We start from the raw sequence: 20,963 nt of genomic DNA, 5'->3' as shown, positions 1-20,963 counted from the left end.
GCGCATCATCAGAGATCTACAACCTATCCTGAAAGATGATCCTTTACTCTCACAGATCTTGGGAGACAGACCTGTCCTCGCTTACAGACAACCCCCCAACCTAAAGCAAATACTCACCAGCAACCACACATCACTGAACAAAACCACTAACCCAGGAACCTATCCTTGTAACAAACCCCGATGCCAACTCTGTCCACATATCTATTCAAGTGACATCATCATAGGACCTAATCACATCAGCCATACCATCAGGGGCTCGTTCACCTGCACATCTACCAATGTGATCTATGCCATCATGTGCCAGCAATGCCCCTCTGCCATGTACATTGGCCAAACCGGACAGTCTCTACGCAAAAGAATTAATGGACACAAATCTGACATCAGGAATCAAAATACTCAAAAACCAGTGGGAGAACACTTTAACCTGTCTGGTCATTCAGTGACAGACCTGCGGGTGGCTATATTACAACAGAAAAACTTCAAAAACAGACTCCAAAGAGAGACTGCAGAGCTAGAATTGATATGCAAACTAGACACAATTAACTCCGGTTTGAATAAGGACTGGGAATGGCTGAGCCATTACAAACGTTGACTATCTCCCCTTGTAAGTATTCTCACACTTCTTATCACACTGTCTGTACTCGGCTAGCTTGATTATCACTTCAAAAGTTTTTTTTTTTTTTTTTTTCTCTTAATTAATTGGCCTCTCAGAGTTAGTAAGACAACTCCCACCTGTTTATGCTCTCTGTATGTGTGTATATATATCTCCTCAATATATGTTCCATTCTATATGCATCCGAAGAAGTGGGCTGTAGTCCACGAAAGCTTATGCTCTAATAAATTTGTTAGTCTCTAAGGTGCCACAAGTACTCCTGTTCTTCTTTTTATAGAAAGTAATGTGATTTTGTTTAAGTGAAGCCTGCCAGATCAGACCAATTTTTTTTAAGTATCTTTGGCCCTGATCTTGCAAACACTTATGTTGTGCATAAAATTAAGCACTTGCCTGAGTATTTGCAGGGAGCATTTAAGTAATCCCATAGACTGTAAAGAGATTTGTCTTAGTAAATGGTGCTGGATCAGGCCTATAACTTTTTTTTTAAATGTAATCGTATAATTTCCTATAATTTCCTGAATGCAGTAAAAATCAGAATCCTAAATTGTTGGTTTGTTGTTGGGGTTAGGAAGTGGAGGGGGGCAGATATTTGTTTTGTTGTAACTTGTTTTGGCATGTGCTGTTTTAATTCTGTCCCTGATGTTAAGAACATTTATTGGAGGATTTTGAGCTTTTGTGGTTTTGGAGGATTTCTGTGTAAGCTTCAATGAGGCAATTACAATCTCCTCATAACAACTGCAGCAGAGAGGTTCAGCCCATCTGCCTAGCAGGACAGGCAGAGAGAGTGTTTAACTCTCCAAGCTCACTAGGTATTATCACAAAGGGGAGGAGCCACGTTAGGCTCGCCTCAGAAGTCTTAGTGAATGCCCTCTGAGCAGGCTCCTGATTTTTCAATTGATAATTTTTAAAACTCAAGTTAAAATTTCCTTGCACAGCTAGCCAAGGCATCACTACTTATAAAGGACTTTCTACCTGCAACATGTTCATTTGCAACATTCAGCTGCAGCTCTAAAACTGAGGTTAGAGTATTTTACCATGGGAAAGTGTGTATTTTTTTCACCCTCACCAAACCAAAAAAGAAATGGAAAGAAAATGAAATATATCCTCAAATTTGCCTAAAGGGGGGAAAAATCCACTTTGGGCTGAGCCTAGCATTAGTTCAGTGTGAATATATTTAATATGGGTTTTTACTTGAGGAAGGTCTGCATATTTACATGATTTCAATGGGGTGTTTTGACTTTGTAGGGGAAACTCCAGTGGAAGTGACCATTCATCAGAAGAAGAGGAGAGCATCACTAAGCATGAGTGAGTATGTGGAGTGTTTTCATGTGTAAACCTTAAGCTCTTTGGGACAGGGACCATCTTTCCATTAGCTGTCTGCACAGTGCCTAGCACAGTGGAGCCCTTATCCTCCTCTCAACCCTTCTGTGATACAAATCATCCTTATTATTAATAATCTTCCATAGGCTTCCAATGGAATGAGTCTGTTTTCACCCAACAAAGCAGCGGATGGGGAGGCTTTTAGAAAAGCCTGTCTGATACCCCGATAAAAGGGTGTGCTCACAAAACACTGACACCTGTGATGAGGCTGAGGGGAGTTTCTCTTGAAAACATGTATGAAGTAGCTGTCTCCTTCCTTTGGGAGCTTGCAACTCATTAGCATATTATGTAAGGTAAAGCCTGACCATCACAAAGAGGTTTGAATGTTGCAGGAGTTACACACAGTTGATGCTTTTCGATTGAAAGTCCTCCCAGGGTGGGGGTTCATGCAGGGCTCTCCATGGCAGAGTTGGCAAAAAAGAAAGTATCCTCACTCTCTGAAGGCCACAGAGCAGGGTGCCCTACTGGCCTCAAATAGGTCAGGGTGAAGAAGACCAGAGGAGTGAGGTATTTACATGGATTCAGTTACCCGAAGCCCCTGCACAGGGAACGTGGAGAGGCAGCGGCCACCCCAGATGCTTAATTTTAATGATCCAAGATTTCATTAAAAACGCTGGTAAGGAGCTTTGTGTTTGAAAATGGGCAATTCTTAACATGCTAGTGGCCCCTCAAGGGACAAATCTTCATGGATAGAGGGAGGCCCCCAGCAGGCACAGTTTGCTCACACTTTCCCCACAATAATGCATCTAAATGGGTATTTAGACATCTAAACACATAGGGGTGGACAGTTATTTCATTCTCTCAAAATGTGGCCCTCAGAGTCCTGTGATCTATTGTTAATAATGTAATTTTATAGGTATTGTCTATGGGGAATAAACATCTGGGAATCTCAGTGTCTAGGAAGCTAATTCAGAAGATATTTATTTATTTTTAGGTTATATTTGTCTGCTTCGCGCTATCTCAAGATCACACTTAACTATTACCTTAGATATCACATGTAACTTGCAAATGTATCTTGATCTATATCAGGGAGGAAGGATGGTCCAGTGGTTAGGGAACTAGCCTAGGACACTCATGTGTGACTTTGTGCAAGTCATTTAGTATCTCCGTGCCTCAGTTTCCCATCTGAGGCACTGCTCTGCCTCACAGGGGTGTTGCAAGGATAAATGCATTAAACACTGTGAGGCGCTCAGTTACTACTACTACTGGGGGCATGTAAGATAGATACTTTGGCTTAAAAGCAGATTTGAAAATGAGGCATCTTGTAAGGGTTTTTCATCAGTCTACTTTGCCAAACTGTTATTCGGAAATCATGCTGTAAACAATATTTCTTGCTGCAGTTGGTACGCTGGTGATCTCTCCAGGGCCCAGTCAGAGCAACTGCTGCGACAGAAGGTACTGGAAATATCTTTATTAACTACGTTTAAACCTCTCTCTAAATCTATTGTTATCGTTGCTGCACCTCACCTCTAGAGGGTGCTAATGCTCTTTAAATAACTTTAGTATTACAGTGAGAGTGGTAGACACTGAAATAGGTATTAATTTAGTATGAAGATATAGGAGTAATTTGGTTGTAGGTGAATGTAAGGGCCCTAGAGGTGACTAAGTAATGGCACTAATCTAAACTAGGCAAAGGGCAGGCAGAGCCCTCCCCCAAAGCTTTCACTTGTATGGCTTTCACTCCTGACATACAATACTCTACATTGCTATTTCAAATGTTGGTCTTTTTGGAGCACAGACCGCCAGTCAGAGAACACTGTGGGGGGATTCTATGACATGCACAAACGGAGACGACTGGACAATGGCATTGTCATATTCCTTTCCATCAGGCATTGTCATATTCCTTTCCATCAGAGACATGACATGTCAACGGCTAGTACACTTACCTATTACACCTCCTAGCTCCTGTGACACTCAGTCCTTGTGTACTGCCTGTCCCAGCGGTGCTTAGCCACTTGCAGCTCATACCATGCTCCACAGAGCCATGGCCCAATTTTCCTTCCCAGCTGCCTGCACTAGAGGTTCAGAAAGTAAGTATAATCCTGGCGAATCACTGTGTATTTCTGGGGGGCGGGGGGGCAGTAGAAGGATTAGTTACCTATGGCCCAATCAGGGGCTGAACAGTCGCAAATCCCATCGATCTGAATGGGACAGGAGGTTGCGCAGCATCTTGCAGCATTGAATCTTAGGCCACAGCTGGACTTGTAAGTGTCTTGTTCCAGCCACACAGCAACCAAATTCCAGCACAAGACTAATGTTGCTCCTACATGTACTGCAAGCAAAGTCCTAATGGAGAGCAGAATCTCAGCACCTACCTGGGAAACCACCCTCAAAAACAGAAACCTATAGTGCAAAGTTGGGGATGGGGAAGAGGGAAAAAGTAGGATTTAGCTGCTACTCACATTAAAAATAGCCTGAAATTGAATATGTACTGAAAATCTCTCTAGCTGTTTAGTCACCCAGATATACTGAGGCAGTGGAAAACTGATGTGAGTTTAAGGCATTCTGGAAATGCATCAAGGCAAAGTTACAAAATATTTCTCAAATAATGGGAGTTTCTTGTGATGTTTTCTTTCCTTTTTATTTATTATTATTAGGGGAAAGAAGGTGCTTTTATGGTTCGAAATTCAAGCCGAGTGGGCAAGTACACCGTGTCTGTATTCAGCAAGGCTCTTGAGTGAGTATTCAAAGGACTGCCTTCGTTTCCATTGTCAACTTCATGGGTTTGTTCCTGAGGGGAGTCATTCAATACCAAAGTTACTTCACCAGATCTGGACTGAACTTTGGGCAAGTTTGGAAACAGGCTTCTAAACAGTATTATCTCTCTAAATCCATCCATGCCTTAACCTTCCGGTCCCTTTTGCTGAGTCCAGTGCTATCGTGACAGAAGGCACCACAAAGAGGGGAGAGCTGGTAGATATATTATTGTTTCATTGCCAGCTGAACAGGGAGCATCTCCAAGGACAGGTTGTATGGGAGATTAATGTAATGGCTGGAAGGAGAGGGAAACTGAAGAGAGAGAGAAATGGGGAAGGGGAGAAGAGATCAAGCTTGGGAGAGGCAGGAAAAAGGAAGGAGTGGTTAGAAATGGCACTGTAAACATTCAGAAAAATTGCCTTAGTGGATCAAACCACTGGTCCTTCTAGTCAAATGTTCTCAGAGGTGTCCAGTACCAGATGCGTCAGACGAAGATATCATACCCTGATTCCCCACCACTGTTGTTTGATTAAATAACATTTAGACACAATATATCCTGCATCTTGGCAGGGGGTTAGACTAGATGACCCTAAGCCTATGGTTCTATGATTTTCATGGGGAAAGTTTTTTCCTATCCCCAGGCAGTTAGTGTCCTGCAGTGGGACAGCTGATATCCCTTATAAATATGACCAACATTTTGAATACTACATATTGGAAGCTATGGAAATATGGAAAATTTGTAACATGTAATTTTGAAAAGGGATTGCTCAGTGCAACAAAAATAATACTTCACTCACAGGACTGCAAGCTGGGGAAATTGCTGCTTTATTCAACTGCACCACAATAGAGTGAGAACACACAAAACAGAAAGTAAAGGAGGGCTGGAGCATCACTCAAGCCCATAATATTCTGGGTGGCCCAATTAACTTTATCATGACCACTTTACTACAGTAAGTATTTAGATACCACTTATTAAGCAAAGAGTCCCCTTAACTAAATGACAGCTGATAGCAGCAAAGAAAAAATATCATTAAAATTCTAACTGGTGCATCATGAGTCTGGTGACTACCTGTCTAATTAACTAAATAAGGCTTGGACTTTATTGAGTCCATTTAACAAGGCTCTTACATAAAGAATACTTTGTGCTATTTTTCAGAGATAAAAAAGGAACGGTCAAACATTACCACGTGCACACAAACTATGAAAACAAATATTATCTGGCTGAAAATTACTGTTTTGATTCAGTTCCCCAGCTTATTCACTATCATCAGCATAACTCAGCAGGTAAATCACTTCTGTCTCTCCTTGCCCCTTCTGCTGAACCTGAATGTGTTTTTCTCCTATCATAGATAGATTTAGAGAGACTCAGGTTGTTGGGTTTCTAGTATTTATGGTGAATCTCTTGCCATACTGAATGGTCTAAATAACTAAGAATAGATTTATCCCCCTTTTAGGTGTCGATCTTGAGAATTTGTTCATGGGGGTTGTTAGTTGCCTAGAATTTTTATTATTATTATTTAAGAGAGCTGCATGTACTGTGATCTTTAACTGGCTTTCTTTGTAGGTATGATTACAAGGCTTCGGCATGCTGTGACTACGAAAGCAAATAAGGTCCCATCAACAGCATCCTTAGGAAATGGTATGGAGATGATTTTCCCTTTTAAAACTAGTGTCACTGTTTGCCATCTGTCACAGCGCTGGTTGAGCTCCCCCTGCTGGACACTCACCAGACTGCTTTGAGGGGATCCAAATACTGAATCCTCAAATCCTCTAAGCCTCTAGACTAGTGGTACTCAACCTACGGCTACGGGCCACTTGCAGCCCAATCAGCACACAGCTGCGGCCCATGTGACATCCTCAGGGCCATACAGGTAGTATATATATTGTGTGAATGTGGCCCACATGACACAGAGAGAGCTGCATATGTGGCCCACAATGGTAAATAGGTTGAGAACCACTGCTCTAGAGTCTAAATAGAGTCCAGGGACTGCTCCTGGCTTGGGGGCTCTAGGAATACTCTTGGGATGAAGATCCTCTGTTTAGCACTCGCTTCTGAGAGCTGAGACCTTGTGGTCCAATTACCTAGCCTCTGCAACCAGGAGTGGCCCTCACAATTCCTCACCACAGCTTATGCACAGCGCTTCTCAGAACTCCAGTCTTGTGGGCACTGTGGGTAAACAGGTTAACCCCTCAGGGACATGTGGTAGGTGTCGTACATAACTCATACAGACAGATTTTGCACAAGATTCTAAACCACCACTGCTCTTTACTTCAGAGAGGAAGGACAAGAGGGAACAGATCATTTAGAAAGCACTGAACATCCTGAATGCAGTGCCCCATTAACTCACCTCTCCCTTGGGGTCCATCAGAATTTAGGTGGCCAGGGGTCCCCACTTCCCCATCAGGCTCCTGCAGCAGCGTCCCTCTGCGTGAGCTGGTGAAAATGGCCGAAGACCCCCAGGAGAACTGCTCCTGCCCTTTTATAAACTTCCATTCCTTCTGTCCTGTGACTCCTGGATCAGCCTTCACAGATGATCCCAGATCCATACCAGATAACTTTGTGGCCAGGTTATCTCTCCCCTGACAGACTAGATTTTCTGGGTGGGAACCTGCCTATTGCCTAGGGCACTTGTATTTGAATAGAGGAACACCTAGATTTCACAACCCTCTATTGCCAGTCCTGTGTCACCCCCCATGGAATTTCTGTCCAAGATGACGTAAAAGGACAACAGAGAAGACAAAAGGCTGCACATTCCAAATAGAGTTTGATAAAGACACACAGAGAGAGTTCATAAACTCACCCAGAATTCCTTAGGTTGTACAGATGGATCCCACACATCGTCACACCAACAAGGTATAATTTGTCAGTAAAAATAAACCATTAGGATTTTCCTTACTTCCAATCTTGACCATATAGAAGGCTGCAGAAGCTTTAAACTCTCTGGTTGGCAGCCACCTAGATTTATCTCTGTATCGGAGGTAATGCAGAACCACCCTGCCACACACAGAGTTTAGAGAGGGATTGTTCTTTGATGATCAGTCTCTCCCCTAGCTCCCTTGTATGGGGAGTGCACAGGTGCATTATTCTTAAAGCTAGTGCAGTCACCACCCACCAGCGCATGCAGCCTATTCCCAAGGCTGCTGTGTGTGTGGATGTTGGAAGGCTGTGGGAACACATTCCCCAACTCCCTCTGGGGTCAAGTGACTGGCTCTTTGTGCACTTCCTCCATCTGCATGCCCATGCCACGACCATCTCAGTCTGGCCCTTTCTTATTCTGTTCTAGCACATTATGTGGTGGGATTGCATTTGTTTGCAAAGCCAACTGAAAAACAGCCTGGCGATATTTCTATTGTTCGACCCAAAAGTCCTTCATAAGTCACACAAACTTTGTCTGGTTCTGTGAATGAGCATACCTCAGCTGTGGTATCGAATGGCACTCTGAGGTTGCATCCCACATTTCTGCTGCCACTCACATACGAAACTCATAGACTTCACATGGCACACTTTCATGCACTGCAAAAGAAAACAAATGGACACCTTTAGGACCCGGGGACTGCATATGTCAGGCTGGTAGCTAAAAGGGATTGCTTCTGTCTCTCTAGGGATTTGGGAACTGAAACGAGAGGAAATCGTCCTGCTCAAGGAATTAGGAAGTGGCCAGTTTGGAGTGGTACAGCTGGGAAAATGGAAGGGAAAGTATGATGTTGCCATTAAGATGATTAAAGAAGGATCAATGTCAGAAGATGAATTCATAGAGGAAGCTCACACCATGATGTAAGCTGCACTTTGCTTAATGAAATAACATTGCAAATAAGGCTGTTCCACAAGTCATCTCACTAATATAGAATAGTCACTGAAAAAGAAGTTCCTCTTCAGAATAAAACCGTGAGTACCACAGGCAGCTCTAGGCATAGGCTGAGTTTGTGGCCACCTAGGGCATCACATTTAAAGAAGCATCAACAGAATAGTAGAGAGATTGCTGGGGTTACCAGTAACCAGTATTATACTGCTCTTCAGCTTCACTGACTGCTGAGCTTCTGCACGTGTGATTTAAACATGTACTTTATTATTGAAACACCTCCTTCAACAGGCATGGATGGAATTATCTATTTCTGTCATCAGAAGCAGGTAGGAATGACATACGCATGAGTAGATGGGACGTATTAGACCGATGAATGCATCTGCAATATATTTCACCTTGGCAATGGTGAGGTAACCACCTCAATCTCCACAGTGAGATACCAATTTGCAAGTTGTTTTCTTCAGGGCCATTTTAGGTATGTCACAACATAAGGAAATTAGAAATTAATGGAGATATCCCATCTCCTAGAACTGGAAGGGACCTTGAAAGGTCATCAAGTCCAGCCCCCTGCCTTCACTAGCAGGACCAAGTACTGATTTTGCCCCAGAGCCCCAAGTTGCCCCCTCAAGGATTGAACTCACAACCCTGGGTTTAGCAGGCCAATGTTCAAACCACTGAGCTACCCCTCCCCCATGTGCTGTGCTCCTGTCAGTTGGCTACCTGAAATGGTTATAATAGCAGATTCTACTTTGCTACATTCTCTTAGTAGGAACATAGCCACCTCTTGAATGCCTTCTCGTGGCCTGGGGTGGCTCTGTCATGCCCTGCCTCAGTTTCCCCTCTTGGACTCCTCAAGAAATCAAAAAAGGCTTCTCTTTGTTCAATGGTACCCCTCCGTGGAGTCTGGTTTTACTAGCAAAAAGTTCAAAATGAGGCTTCCCCAGACTTAAGCTGGGGACAACCCATCCTCCCTGAGGTACTGTCTCAAAACTCCCCTAGTGACTCAGGATCTTCCCTGCTTCAGCAGGCCACTCCCAGCCCTTCCAAGCTGGAGCAACTCCCCTGATTGCATGATCTTCCCTGCAGGAACCTTTCTCACACTCTACTACGGGTTTCCTTCCTTCCTTCCTTCCTCCAGCTCTTTATAGAGATCAGCTGTCCTTTATCTGGCCCATTTTGAGAGGCTGTTAATAAGACACAGGTGGGTTGGACTAGTTCCCTCTTAAAGGGCCCAGTCCATTCTGTGACATGAAATCCTTAAATCTCAGGTGCCAATACACTAACTCAGCTTTCTTCACGTGTGCCAGCGGGTCTCAGAAGTCTGCACTACTGGTCCTAAAAAAGTCAGTTTCACCATTAGTGATTATTTGTGCAATTGTTTCATGCTAGCATGGAGAAAGAAATTAACCTCTGCTTGAAAGGGAAATTTTTAAGGCTGAGATTTCATTGATCAAACCCAAACTTGTGACAGGATTTACTAACTAGGCTAGAACTCTTATTAATTTATTATTTATTTGTATGGCTCCAAAAGTTCCTTTACAAATGTCAAGGTAACGATAAGGAATAAAAGCTCACAAAATAGAGTAACATATTTATGTCTTAATATTTTGTTTCAGGAAACTTACTCATCCCAAACTTGTTAAGCTCTATGGAGTTTGCACAAAGACATATCCCATCTATATAGTGGCAGAATATATGGCTAATGGCTGCTTGCTTAACTACTTGAGGAATCACGGGAAGGAACTGCAACCCTTTCAGCTGCTGGAAATATGTTATGACATTTGTGAAGCGATGACTTTCTTAGAGAGCCAGCAGTTCATTCATCGAGACTTGGTAAGCTCTAACCACGTAGGATATGAAGGAGGAGGAGAGTTAGGACCTGATCCTACGTTCTGTTACTCCTATTTTATACCAGTGTAACTCACACTGGCATAAAACAAGGGTAACAGTGTGGACATGTAGGCCACTGGAGTAGAAGGTTCAGTTTAGTGGTGTTTTGTTACTATTATAAGAAGAGCTGCCGTGTCAAGAACTTGAACCTTTCAGATTTTGTTGTAATCAGCCAGTATTTTACCTACTTGGGTCTTGTTCCTTCTATTACGCACCCTGGTTTTATAGTGATCTAGCTCTACTTTACACTAGTGAAACTGAGAGCAGAATCAGGACCTTAGTATCTAGGCCTACAGTTTGTGCAGGAGCATGTGTTCAAGAACACTGGCAGACAGGTTTGGGTTGGAGCAGTTTGGTTATTGTGTGAGATCACTGAAAGAGAACTATCCCTAGCTCCTGGAGACTCATGTTCCAGACTCAGTCTTGACATTCTGTGTTCTAACTGTAGCCATTGGAAAATGCATGAGACTACACTATGGAAAGAGCTACATTTTCAAAGAGGCCTCAGTGCAACATCTCCAGCTTCAACCAGCATTTTAAATATTCATTTTAGTGTTTGCAGTTATTTATTTGTGTACACAAATCGAGTAACTGGACATGTAACTAACCAATTTGCACATTCAAATCAGAAATCAGAAAACCAGGATGCCGAGCAGTTTATCTGTACAAAATTCAAGTTATAAATTTCTGAAAATTTGCTACTGACTGTTACAAACCATAGAGAGTCAAGAATAAAAACCGAACTTGGCTTTAGGAGGTGAACCATATCCCTGGGATTAACAACCCTCGGGGCAGAGATGATAGCCTTAGGTAAATGCTCACATAAATAAGTCTGTGCAGATCGGGGCTCTTACTGGCCTATTCATTGCCCATATTGCTTAAATTATCTCTCAATAATCCATTCTCCTTATAATGCATAGTAAATAACCAAGTCAGCATTCTCCTATCATACATATGTTGTTCCTTTTTTTGATGTACTAGCAACTTTTGATGTGGTGTTACCTAGTGGCTAGAACACTGGTCTGGGACCCAGGAGACTTGCGTTCAATTCTTGGCTCTGCCATTGGTTTGCTGGGTGACCGACCTGCCCTGTGCCTCAGTTTCCCCATCTGTAGAATGGGGATAATGATACTGATTTCCTTTGTAAAGCACTTTGAGACCTATGGATGACAAGTGCTATCAAAGAGCTAGGTATTATTATTGTTACAAACTAAAAATAGTGCATCATTTATTTAATCAAAGAACTTCATGAATATAAGTGATCAGGGCGTAGGCAGTGTGACCTAGTAGTCACATTTAGGCCGTGGTCTGCATGTGAGGCACAGTGGTCACTGAGCAGGAGTTGCATGAATCACAAGAGCCAGGTTCAGTAAGCAAGAGTTGGGGTCAGAGTCAGACCGGGGTCAGAGAGCGGAAGTCAGAGATAGCACCAGGCTGGAATTAGGAGGCAGGAATCAGGGTCAGAGTCAGGCTGGGCTAAGAGATCAGGAGACAAGGCAAAGGCTGTGTGGTTGTCCAGACAACTTCCTGGGGCAACCCCTGAGGCTAAGTAGGGGCACTTGGCAAATCAGAGGGCAGCAGGTACTTGGGTGGTACTTCCTGCAGCACCTACTCTCTACCGTTCCCCCTGACTGTAGCTGTCCCAGGCGCTACAGTCCCAGGTTTTAGTCCAAGGACCCTTACAAAGGAATTCTGAAGGACAGAAATACTATTTGAAAATAACCAAACTCTTATTTCACTTGGATTTTGGTCACTCAGTCTGTTTTCTTGTTTTCCCACTAAAGGCTGCTAGGAACTGCTTGGTTGATAGTGATCTTACTGTGAAGGTGTCTGACTTCGGGATGGCTAGGTAAGCTACAGACTGATTCTTCAACCACTGTAGTGCAATAATGTCAATCCTGAATGGGTTATTGGTGTTAGTCAGCCAGTGCTGCCATGAAACCAACAGTGAATGAACTGGTTATTAGTAAAGTTAAACCACAGGGACTATCTAGTTCTCTTTAGTCCAATTGAGTTAATGATTGTAACCCATTCTGGGGCTTTCAATGAGAAGAGAAATAGAAGGTGCAGACTCCTGGCATCTCTAAAGGTTAGAGAGCAAATGTATGCACATCACTGTTTCATGCTTGTCAAAGAAATCTCAACAATGTTCTCTGTGCGCAAGAGAGTTTTTATAATGCCCCCTGTGTGAGAGATTCACATGATTTTGGGTTTCTGCTCCCTCTAGCAATGACATGATAAGGAGTCCCTTGATAACTTGATTGCAGCAGCATACCTCAGTAGCTTGAGGTTAGAGTTTCTATCGGGTCACCTCTGGAGACCTGGGTTTCTGGCCAGGCTTTGTTCACAGGCTTGTTGGAGAGTTCTTGTGGGGCATTCCAGGCAGAAGCAGTAAGCAATGTTTCACTAGCTATTTGTCATAGCCTGAAGACTGGCTCTTCCCTTGCAGGTATGTTCTGGATGACCTGTATATAAGTTCATTAGGAACTAAGTTTCCAGTGAAGTGGTCGGCACCAGAAGTTTTTCATTATACCAAGTTTAGCAGCAAGTCGGATGTATGGGCCTTTGGTAAGTATGGGATTTGACCTTTCATATTGGAGATGCTTAATAAGCTCAAAATGCAAACTTGACTGCATATTTGAAAAGCCAAAAAAATGATAGACTTTAACAACTACTGTGCAAAAGTCTAAGATAGGTATTTACTACCTATAGCGTGTATATTCTGCTTAATAATGCCATGCAATAACAATAGACCAAACTGCTGTAATCTTAATGGCATCTTTGTGGGTGCACAGACTAGAATTTGGCCCACTACCCATATGTTGTGCAATATGTGTGTAGTGCAATGCCCGGGGTGGGTCACTGGAGCAGAGACCAAACTGGAGCCCTCTGGCTCTAAAAGCACCAGCATCTAGTGCCTGAGCTAAAAGACCTGTTCAGTTAGTTCAAAGGTTGTAGCAGATTCATAAATCTCAAGCCTAACCTCTAGCGTGGGAGAGCACTAGGTACTGTGTAATCATGGGATACATGTGCCATGCTAGCTTCTTGCCAGAACTTAGACCATGATGCAAACCTGTTTCCAGTCAGGAGAGCTCAAACAGCAGATCTTCTCATGGCAACCTGGCACTGAGCTGTGGTGAACAAGGTAGAAGAAAGGTTTTCCAAATTCTTCTTCCTCTCAGCTATGTCTCCAGCTAGTCACCCTATCCCATTAAAAGAAAGACTGTAATACTGAAAATGTTTTGCTTGAGCCCTACATTACTATGTTATCCAGTATACAGAGGGCATCGTAATTTCTTTTTATAAATTATAGTTTTTCCTGTTTGCTTTTACATTGTGGGCAAAATCCTGGCTCTATTGAAGTCTTGTAACAATTTTGATGTTGACTTTAGTGGGGACAGTATTTCACCCTAGAAATACAGGGCCTGATTCTCTTCTCTTTTATAGCAGTTTTACAGTGATCATTGCCCCATTGTAAGCAAGTGGAGAATTAGGCCCATCATTTCTTGATTGCACCACTGCCCTGGGGGCCTCCGGGACACTGATGCTCTGGGAGGGTGTGTGTGGGGGGCAATGGCTGGCCCCTGCTCTGGTGGCAGGGGCTGACTGCCCCCCGCTGCTCCAAGGCCTGGAACCACTGCTCCTCCATGACCACTGCTGCTCTGGCAGCCCCAGGGCCAGCTGCCTGGGCCTCCTCCAGCAGCAGCCGGTGTGGCTGGCCTCAGGGTCTGCTCCAGCAGCGGCTTGTGCGGCTGGCCCCGGGGCCACCCCAGCAGCTGGCTCCGGGGTCAGCTGCTCAGGCAGCCCTGGGGCCTGCCAGCCCGGCAGCTGCAGCTGCAGAAGTCACAGAAAGTCACGGAATCCATGACGTCCATGATCTCTGTGACAGACTCGCAGCCTTATATATAATCACTGTAAGTCCTTTGGGGATCTTATTTAAGTCTTCTAACACTAAAGGACTAAATGTCCCAGTCCCATAAAAACATCTGTAAAATCACATGAGAAAATCATCTACAAAATGCCCTTAATACTTATTCTATATTATTTTGTAAAGTTGACAAAGGACAATTCTTAAATTGCCATGTCTTGGGCATTATCACTGAACAACCCCATCAAACATTTGTATCATTCAACTTCACCTTCCACTGCAACAGTATGTTGTTTGCAATTGAGTACAGCATCACTAACACTAATACTGTTAATCATACCCTGGTTACAAATCAGCCCCATACATTTGCTAGAAAAATATTTTTTGCTAGAAGTCTCCTCTGTTATTACCATTTTGTTAGATGAGTATTGCTTAAGTGTCTTGATCTGGAATGGTTTTTCATTAAATTTCTTGTCTTTCAACCCTGGAAATTTCTGCAGGGATCTTAATGTGGGAGGTGTTCACTTTGGGAAAGCAACCCTATGAACTGTATGATAACGTACAAGTGATTGAGAAGGTTTCTGAGGGATATCGGCTTTACCGACCACAACTGGCCTCAGAGACCATCTACCAGTTAATGTACAGCTGCTGGCATGAGGTATGTACATTGGTCCATATGCATTGGAGATGTTATCTACAACAATTGATGGGCTTCATGATGGCCAGCTGAAAAAAAAGCAATACAGGAAACTATTTCTGTTAAAGAACATCAATTGTAGAGAAAAACTAGCTTCCATAAAGCCCTCTACTACAGTAATCCAGAGGAAGGGCCCATAATTAATAAGGGGACAAGTGTGGAAAATTAAGCATGAAGGAGAACTAGCTGATTTTTCTTTTGAGGAAGGTGTACCATTCATTTATGAAGATAACTTTAAAATATGCCTCAAAGTAGATGACAGATTTAGAGTTTGAGTGATTCATCATAATGTCTCTATCCCTGAAATTCTAAACGTAAGAGCACTGTCAAGGTTTGTAGGTCAAACATTGATCATTCTGTATCCATAATTAAGTTTCTCTTAAAGATCAATGCTGCCATGCTGCCTACTGTGACTCTAGTACAAAAAAATTCCAAATGTATTGTTCTTCTTCCCGCCTCTGTTTACCTGTCTTTAAACTGTGATATGTCCCTTCTTGAGTGTCTAGAAACTGCACATTATTGGTGCTACTATAAAATGGTGATTGTTAGTTTTTATATGACTCACACCAAACATGACAAAAATAAGTTCTACTTGAACAAAAATTTTAAAGAGCAAGAAAAAAGAAAGCAATAGCAATAGAAGAAAGATTTAAAGCATACAGTGCTTGGAATCATAAATTGCTTTGCCACATAAATGCCATTACCTCTCCATAATTCTGCATGTTTGAGCTAAGAAAAATGAATGTGTTACAATAACTATGTTATATTTTCAATGTTAAGTAACCACATAAGTTGTTTTTTGTTCTCATATAGCTGCCAGAAAAGCGCCCCACATTTCATCAACTCCTATCAAATATTGAGCCACTCAGAGAAGATGACAAGTCTTGAAGACAAGTCCTCATCATGTGGCTTTGACTATTGGTTGACAAATCACCAGTCTACTTTGTGGGAGCTAATACTCTTGTGTGAATTCTGAAATCTGGCTGACTCCAGATTTGGCTGACTCCAGCAGTATTACACTGGTTTTTCATAGTCTTTTAATGTGCAGTGCTTTGACAACACAGAGTAAAGAAGAAAACTCTTGTGATGTTGTGGTGACTTGGTATTGTCTGAAAGAAGAGTGTAGAAGTATATTACTGATGCTGTTAGTTTGACCCCCCCATAGTACTTCACAAGCAGAGAAATATCCAGTAATAATGTAAACTATTTCAAGGTTTGTTGTAGTGGGTTTTTTTTTTTTTCAGATCACAACAGGATTTTATTAATCTTTATTTGGAAAATGTAAACGGTAATATAAGCTTAATAGATTTTCTCATTATCATATCAGATCCCAGGGTATTTTCTGTTATATAAACCTGAGGTTGGTATTATGGGTCAAATTCATACCTGGTGCAAGTGGCTGCAACTCCAGTGGCATTAGTGTTAACTTCAGTGACGTGGATGCTATTGTCAGTAAACAGCATATCAGTTTGGTCACTAGGGCCTGATCCAGTTTCCTGAGGCCAATGGGAGTCTTAATGACATGGGTTTAATTTATTGTTCATTCTAAACTAGATCTCTGTGACATTTGAAATACAATTATGGGGCTACTGTTGGCAGCGATATGTTCTTATTCCCTATTTAATCCCTGATAATGCAAAACTATCCTTGTCTAGAATTCCATGAGCCTTAAACAGACTGGTCTATTGAAACATCAGTATGGGAGCTGCAAGACCAGATACCTGAAGAAGACATCACCATCTGAAATGTTATTAATATAATGGCATGACCAAAAATTTCACACTTGAGTGCTTGAAATTTGACTCCTAAATCCATATTTGGACACTTAACTAGAAGGGCCCTAATTTTCAAAGGTGCTCATCAAGTGTAGCTCCCACTGACTTCAATGGCAGCTGGTACTGCTTAGCACCTCTGAACGTTTAGCTACTTCTATGCAAGTGCTTAAATATAGATTTAGGAGCCTAACCTTAGGCACCCAGATTTGCAAATTTTGGCTTATTTTCTTCTAAGTACATGTTGAAAAATTGTGAATAGTGTTTGATTCATAGTAATGGTAACAGTAATTGTTTTGACTCTACAGGGGGAAGAGTACATTGAACTTTATGTATTCAACTGCTCCAGTGTTTGTCTTGCCAAGTTTCTGTTATTTTTAAAGGAGTAGAAAGAACATGCTTAGCAGAACTGTTTATTTTTAAAAATCAGGCTGAAATAGTAATGCAGAGGATGCTTTGGCACCTGGAGTACAGTGGTAAACAGGCACATTAGAGGAAATGATGTTCACTTACAAAAATTCCTGTCTGACGTATTAGGAACTGGCCAGTAATATCTGCATAGCATTTCTAACAGGTTTTTCCCCCTTTTCTCCATAATGTCCAATACAGAATGGGAAGTGTAAGGGAAATGTTGCTTAAGATGGATGAAAATAGTTGATTTTAACTGATCTTTCATTATAGGCCTTTCCCTTGTTTTCAGTTATATTTTAGATTGCTTTATAAAATTGCTTGATTAGTTTTGAAGCCTAGTACATCTAAGACACATTCGTGAACGTTTTCCATATGTCCTTGGCCTACGTTTGATGTTGGTCTTTCTCTCGTTAGCATCAAGTTTTATGGATATAAACATAGTAGCCGCTTCTCTCTGAACTTGATCATGTGTGAGGCAGCATTGTTTGTTTGAGTCTGACAAATCAAAGTGGAGCGTTGCAAAGTTGATTTGGCTAATGTCTGTATCAGAATCCTGTGACTTTCTATCATTATGTTGTAAATTCACAGCTAAATGCAAACATCACACATCTCAATGCACAAGGTTACCAGAATTTTGTGGTGAGCGACTGTTCCTTTGAACCCATATGTAATGAGACTTCCTACATCTAGATGAGACATTTGGGACTTTAAATCTAAAGTGAATACATTTGTCTTAACTGCAATTTATGAGCAGTGTTATTTTTAGCCCACATCTCTTATTTAGCATTGTCGATTGGATTATTACATGGCATTTTGTGACATTATAGCATGAAGGGAACACTGCAAGCTTAGTTGTTTTCCTGTTTACATAAAATGTGTTTGTTGGTCCAAGTGAAAAATAAAACAACTTACACAGGAGGTGGGAAGATGCAAAACACACACACACAGTTGTCAAAAGGAGAATTCAGACCCTAGCAAAAGTAGATGACAGAGTCCACTATTAAATATTGTGAAAGATGCACAAATTATATGAAATTAATGAGTAGTGTGTGTATGCGAGCGTCAGCTGCATTAATGACATCTAACTTGAGGCAGCGTTTTAACTGAGTCGTGTACGCTGTTTCACTGAAACATTAATAAAATAGAAAAAATACTCGCTGTTCTATGATTTCATTATTAGAACAAGTCAAAGTCTACTAGATCAGCAGTTCTCAACCAGGTGTCTGGGGGGCCACAAGCAGGTTTCAGGCGGGCCACCAAGTAGGACTGGTATTAGACTCACGTGGGCCTAGGGCAAAAAGCCGAAGCCCTGTCACGCAGGGCTGAAGCCCAGGGAACAGTGTTCCCTCTAATTTTTTACGTCCATGTGCGGAATGAATCACCTTCATATTGGTGCACATAACAAAATTCATGTGGTGGGGGTGGGGCCAAGGGGTTCGGAGTGAGGGGGCGCTCAAGGCTGGGGAAGAGGGTCTGGGGTGGGGGGGGTGAGGCTCTGGGGTGGGTCTGGGGATGAGGAGTTCAGGGTGCGGGAGGGGGCTCAGGGCTGGGCAGAGGGTTGGGTGCAGGGGGTGAGGGCTCTGGCTAGGGGTGAAGGTTCTGGGGTGGGGATGACGGGTTCAGAGTGCGGGAGGAAGCTCAGGGCTGGGGCAGAGGATTGGAGTGCATGGGGGTGCGGGCTTGGGATGAGGGGTTTGGGGTGCAGGAGGAGGCTCAGGGCTGGGGCAGAGTGTTGGGGTGTGGGCTCTGGGGTTGGGCCGGGGATGAGGGGTCTGGGGTGCAGTCTGCCCAGGGGCTACAGTGGGGAGAGAGGACTCCCCTCAGCCCTCTGTCACCTTAGCAGCTCGGGGCTGGAGGAGAGGCGCATCTCCCTGGCTGCGGCAGCTCCAGTGGGGCTGGGCCAAGGGAGGGGCTCCTCTTCCCCAGCTGCGGCAAGTCAGGGGCAGGCAACTCTGCACTGGGGCCAGCGGGGGGAGGGGGAACACCTCTCTCCCAGCCGTGGCAGCTCCACACTGGGGCCAGCGCCAGGGGAGGGCACAGGGCTTAATAGGCAGCTATGCGACCACGCAACTTAGAGGGAACTTAGCCAGGGACCTGCACCCTGCCACCCCAGAGTGAAGCTGAAGCCTGAGCAACTTAGCTTTACGGTGCCCCCTGTGGTATGGGGCCCCAGGCAATTACCGGGCTTGCTACCCCCTAATGCCAGCCCTGGCTTTCATATGCAGAAAACCAGTTTTGTGGCACAGGTGGGTCATGACATTTTTATAGCATGTTAGGGGGGAGGGTGCCCAGAAAGAAAAAGGTTGTGAACACCTGTACTAGATTACAGGCCAAATCCTGGTCCACATCAATGGAAAATTCCCATTAACTTTTATGGAACTGAGGCAGGAAACAGCCACTTTAAGCACATCTCTGCTCTCTCCTAAATTTGGCTTGATTTTCTTACAGAGCTGCAAAAAGATACATCACACCACCATCCATTTAATATCATCCTGGTAGGACATAGGGTTGCCAACTTTCTAATTGTACAAAACCGAACACTCTTGCCCTGCCCCTACCCCGCCCCTTCCCTGAGGCCCCACCCCCACTCACTCCAGCCCCCCTCCTTCCATTTCATGCCCTCCTCCACCCTCACTCACTTTCACTGGGCTCGGGGTTGGGGTGCAGGCTTACCTCGGGCGGCTCCCAATCAGCGTTGCAGTGGGGGCGCTAAGGAAGTCTGGTTAAGAAATATGGTTAAGTTGAAGTTTGTATCTAAACAGTAAGGTCTCAGTCCTGCAAATTTGAGCAAATCCTTAAATTTCAGGACATGAATAGTCTCATTGATAATCATCATAATAGAAAGAGTGTCTCATGAAACATCACTCCTCTCATTCATAGTCACATGGCCCAACTCCCGTCCTATTTATGGTCACGTCATCACTATGGAAATTACAGCCATTTCTTACATAGAAAAATAAGATTATTAGGAAATAAATTAATGTATTTGTATTAGGGCTGGCAATTAATTGCTGTTAACTCATGCAATTAACTCAAACAAATTAATCGTGATTAATCACAGTTTTAATTGCACTATTAAACAATAGAATAGCAATTTAAATTTATTAAATAGTTTTGGATGTTTTTCTACATTTTCAAATATATTGATTTCAGTTACACCACAGAATACTCACTTTATATTTATTTTTATTACAAATATTTGCACTGTAAAAATTATAAACAAAAGAAATAGTATTTTTCAATTCACATCATAGAAGTACTGAAGTGAAATCTCTTTACTGTGAAAGTGCAACTTACAAATGTAGATTTTTTTGTTACATAACTGCATTAAAAAACAAAACAATGTAAAAATTTAAAGCCTATAAGTCCACTCAGTTCTACTTCTTGTTCAGCCAATCGCTAAGAGAAATAAGTTTGTTTACATTTATGGGAGATAATGCTGCCCGCTTCTTATTTACAATGTCACCAGAAAGTGAGAACAGGCATTTGCATGGCACTTTTGTAGCTGACATTGCAAGGTATTTACATGCCAGATATGCTAAACATTCTTATTCCTCTTCATGTTTCAGCCACCGTTCCAGAGGACATGCTGATGACACTTGTTAAAAAAATAATGAATTAATTAAATTTATGACTGAACTCCTTGGGGGAGAATTGTATGTTTCCTGCTGTTTTACACGCATTCTGCCATATATTTCATGTTATAGCAGTCTCGGATGATGACCCAGCCCATGTTGTTTGTTTTAAGAACACTTTCATTGCATATTTGACAAAATGCAAAGAAGGTGCCAATGCGAGATTTGTAAAGATAGCTACAGCACTCGACCCAAGG

The 20,963-nt window shown here is 42.8% G+C and overlaps 1 protein-coding gene across 2 annotated transcripts in view; it reads left to right on the top strand.

Annotated features, from left to right (window-relative positions):
- BMX (BMX non-receptor tyrosine kinase) overlaps positions 1–18,284 on the top strand; it is a 50,706-nt gene extending 32,422 nt beyond the window's left edge. For both annotated transcript variants that reach the window (XM_054007174.1, XM_054007164.1), the window contains exons 10-20: positions 1,859–1,918; positions 3,334–3,388; positions 4,591–4,670; positions 5,847–5,974; positions 6,255–6,329; positions 8,294–8,465; positions 10,110–10,326; positions 12,168–12,232; positions 12,833–12,951; positions 14,752–14,909; positions 15,762–18,284. In XM_054007174.1, the coding sequence (XP_053863149.1) occupies positions 1,859–1,918; positions 3,334–3,388; positions 4,591–4,670; positions 5,847–5,974; positions 6,255–6,329; positions 8,294–8,465; positions 10,110–10,326; positions 12,168–12,232; positions 12,833–12,951; positions 14,752–14,909; positions 15,762–15,836 (1,204 nt within the window). In that variant the 3' untranslated portion in view covers positions 15,837–18,284. The remainder of the gene's footprint in view (positions 1–1,858; positions 1,919–3,333; positions 3,389–4,590; positions 4,671–5,846; positions 5,975–6,254; positions 6,330–8,293; positions 8,466–10,109; positions 10,327–12,167; positions 12,233–12,832; positions 12,952–14,751; positions 14,910–15,761) is intronic.
- Positions 18,285–20,963: the final 2,679 nt, after the last annotated feature.

The sequence above is a fragment of the Malaclemys terrapin genome, chromosome 1, assembly GCF_027887155.1.
Source record: "Malaclemys terrapin pileata isolate rMalTer1 chromosome 1, rMalTer1.hap1, whole genome shotgun sequence".
Lineage (NCBI taxonomy): Eukaryota > Metazoa > Chordata > Testudines > Emydidae > Malaclemys > Malaclemys terrapin.
The sequence above is the reverse complement of the archived record's forward strand: the minus strand, read 5'-3'. Positions and strand labels throughout refer to the sequence as shown.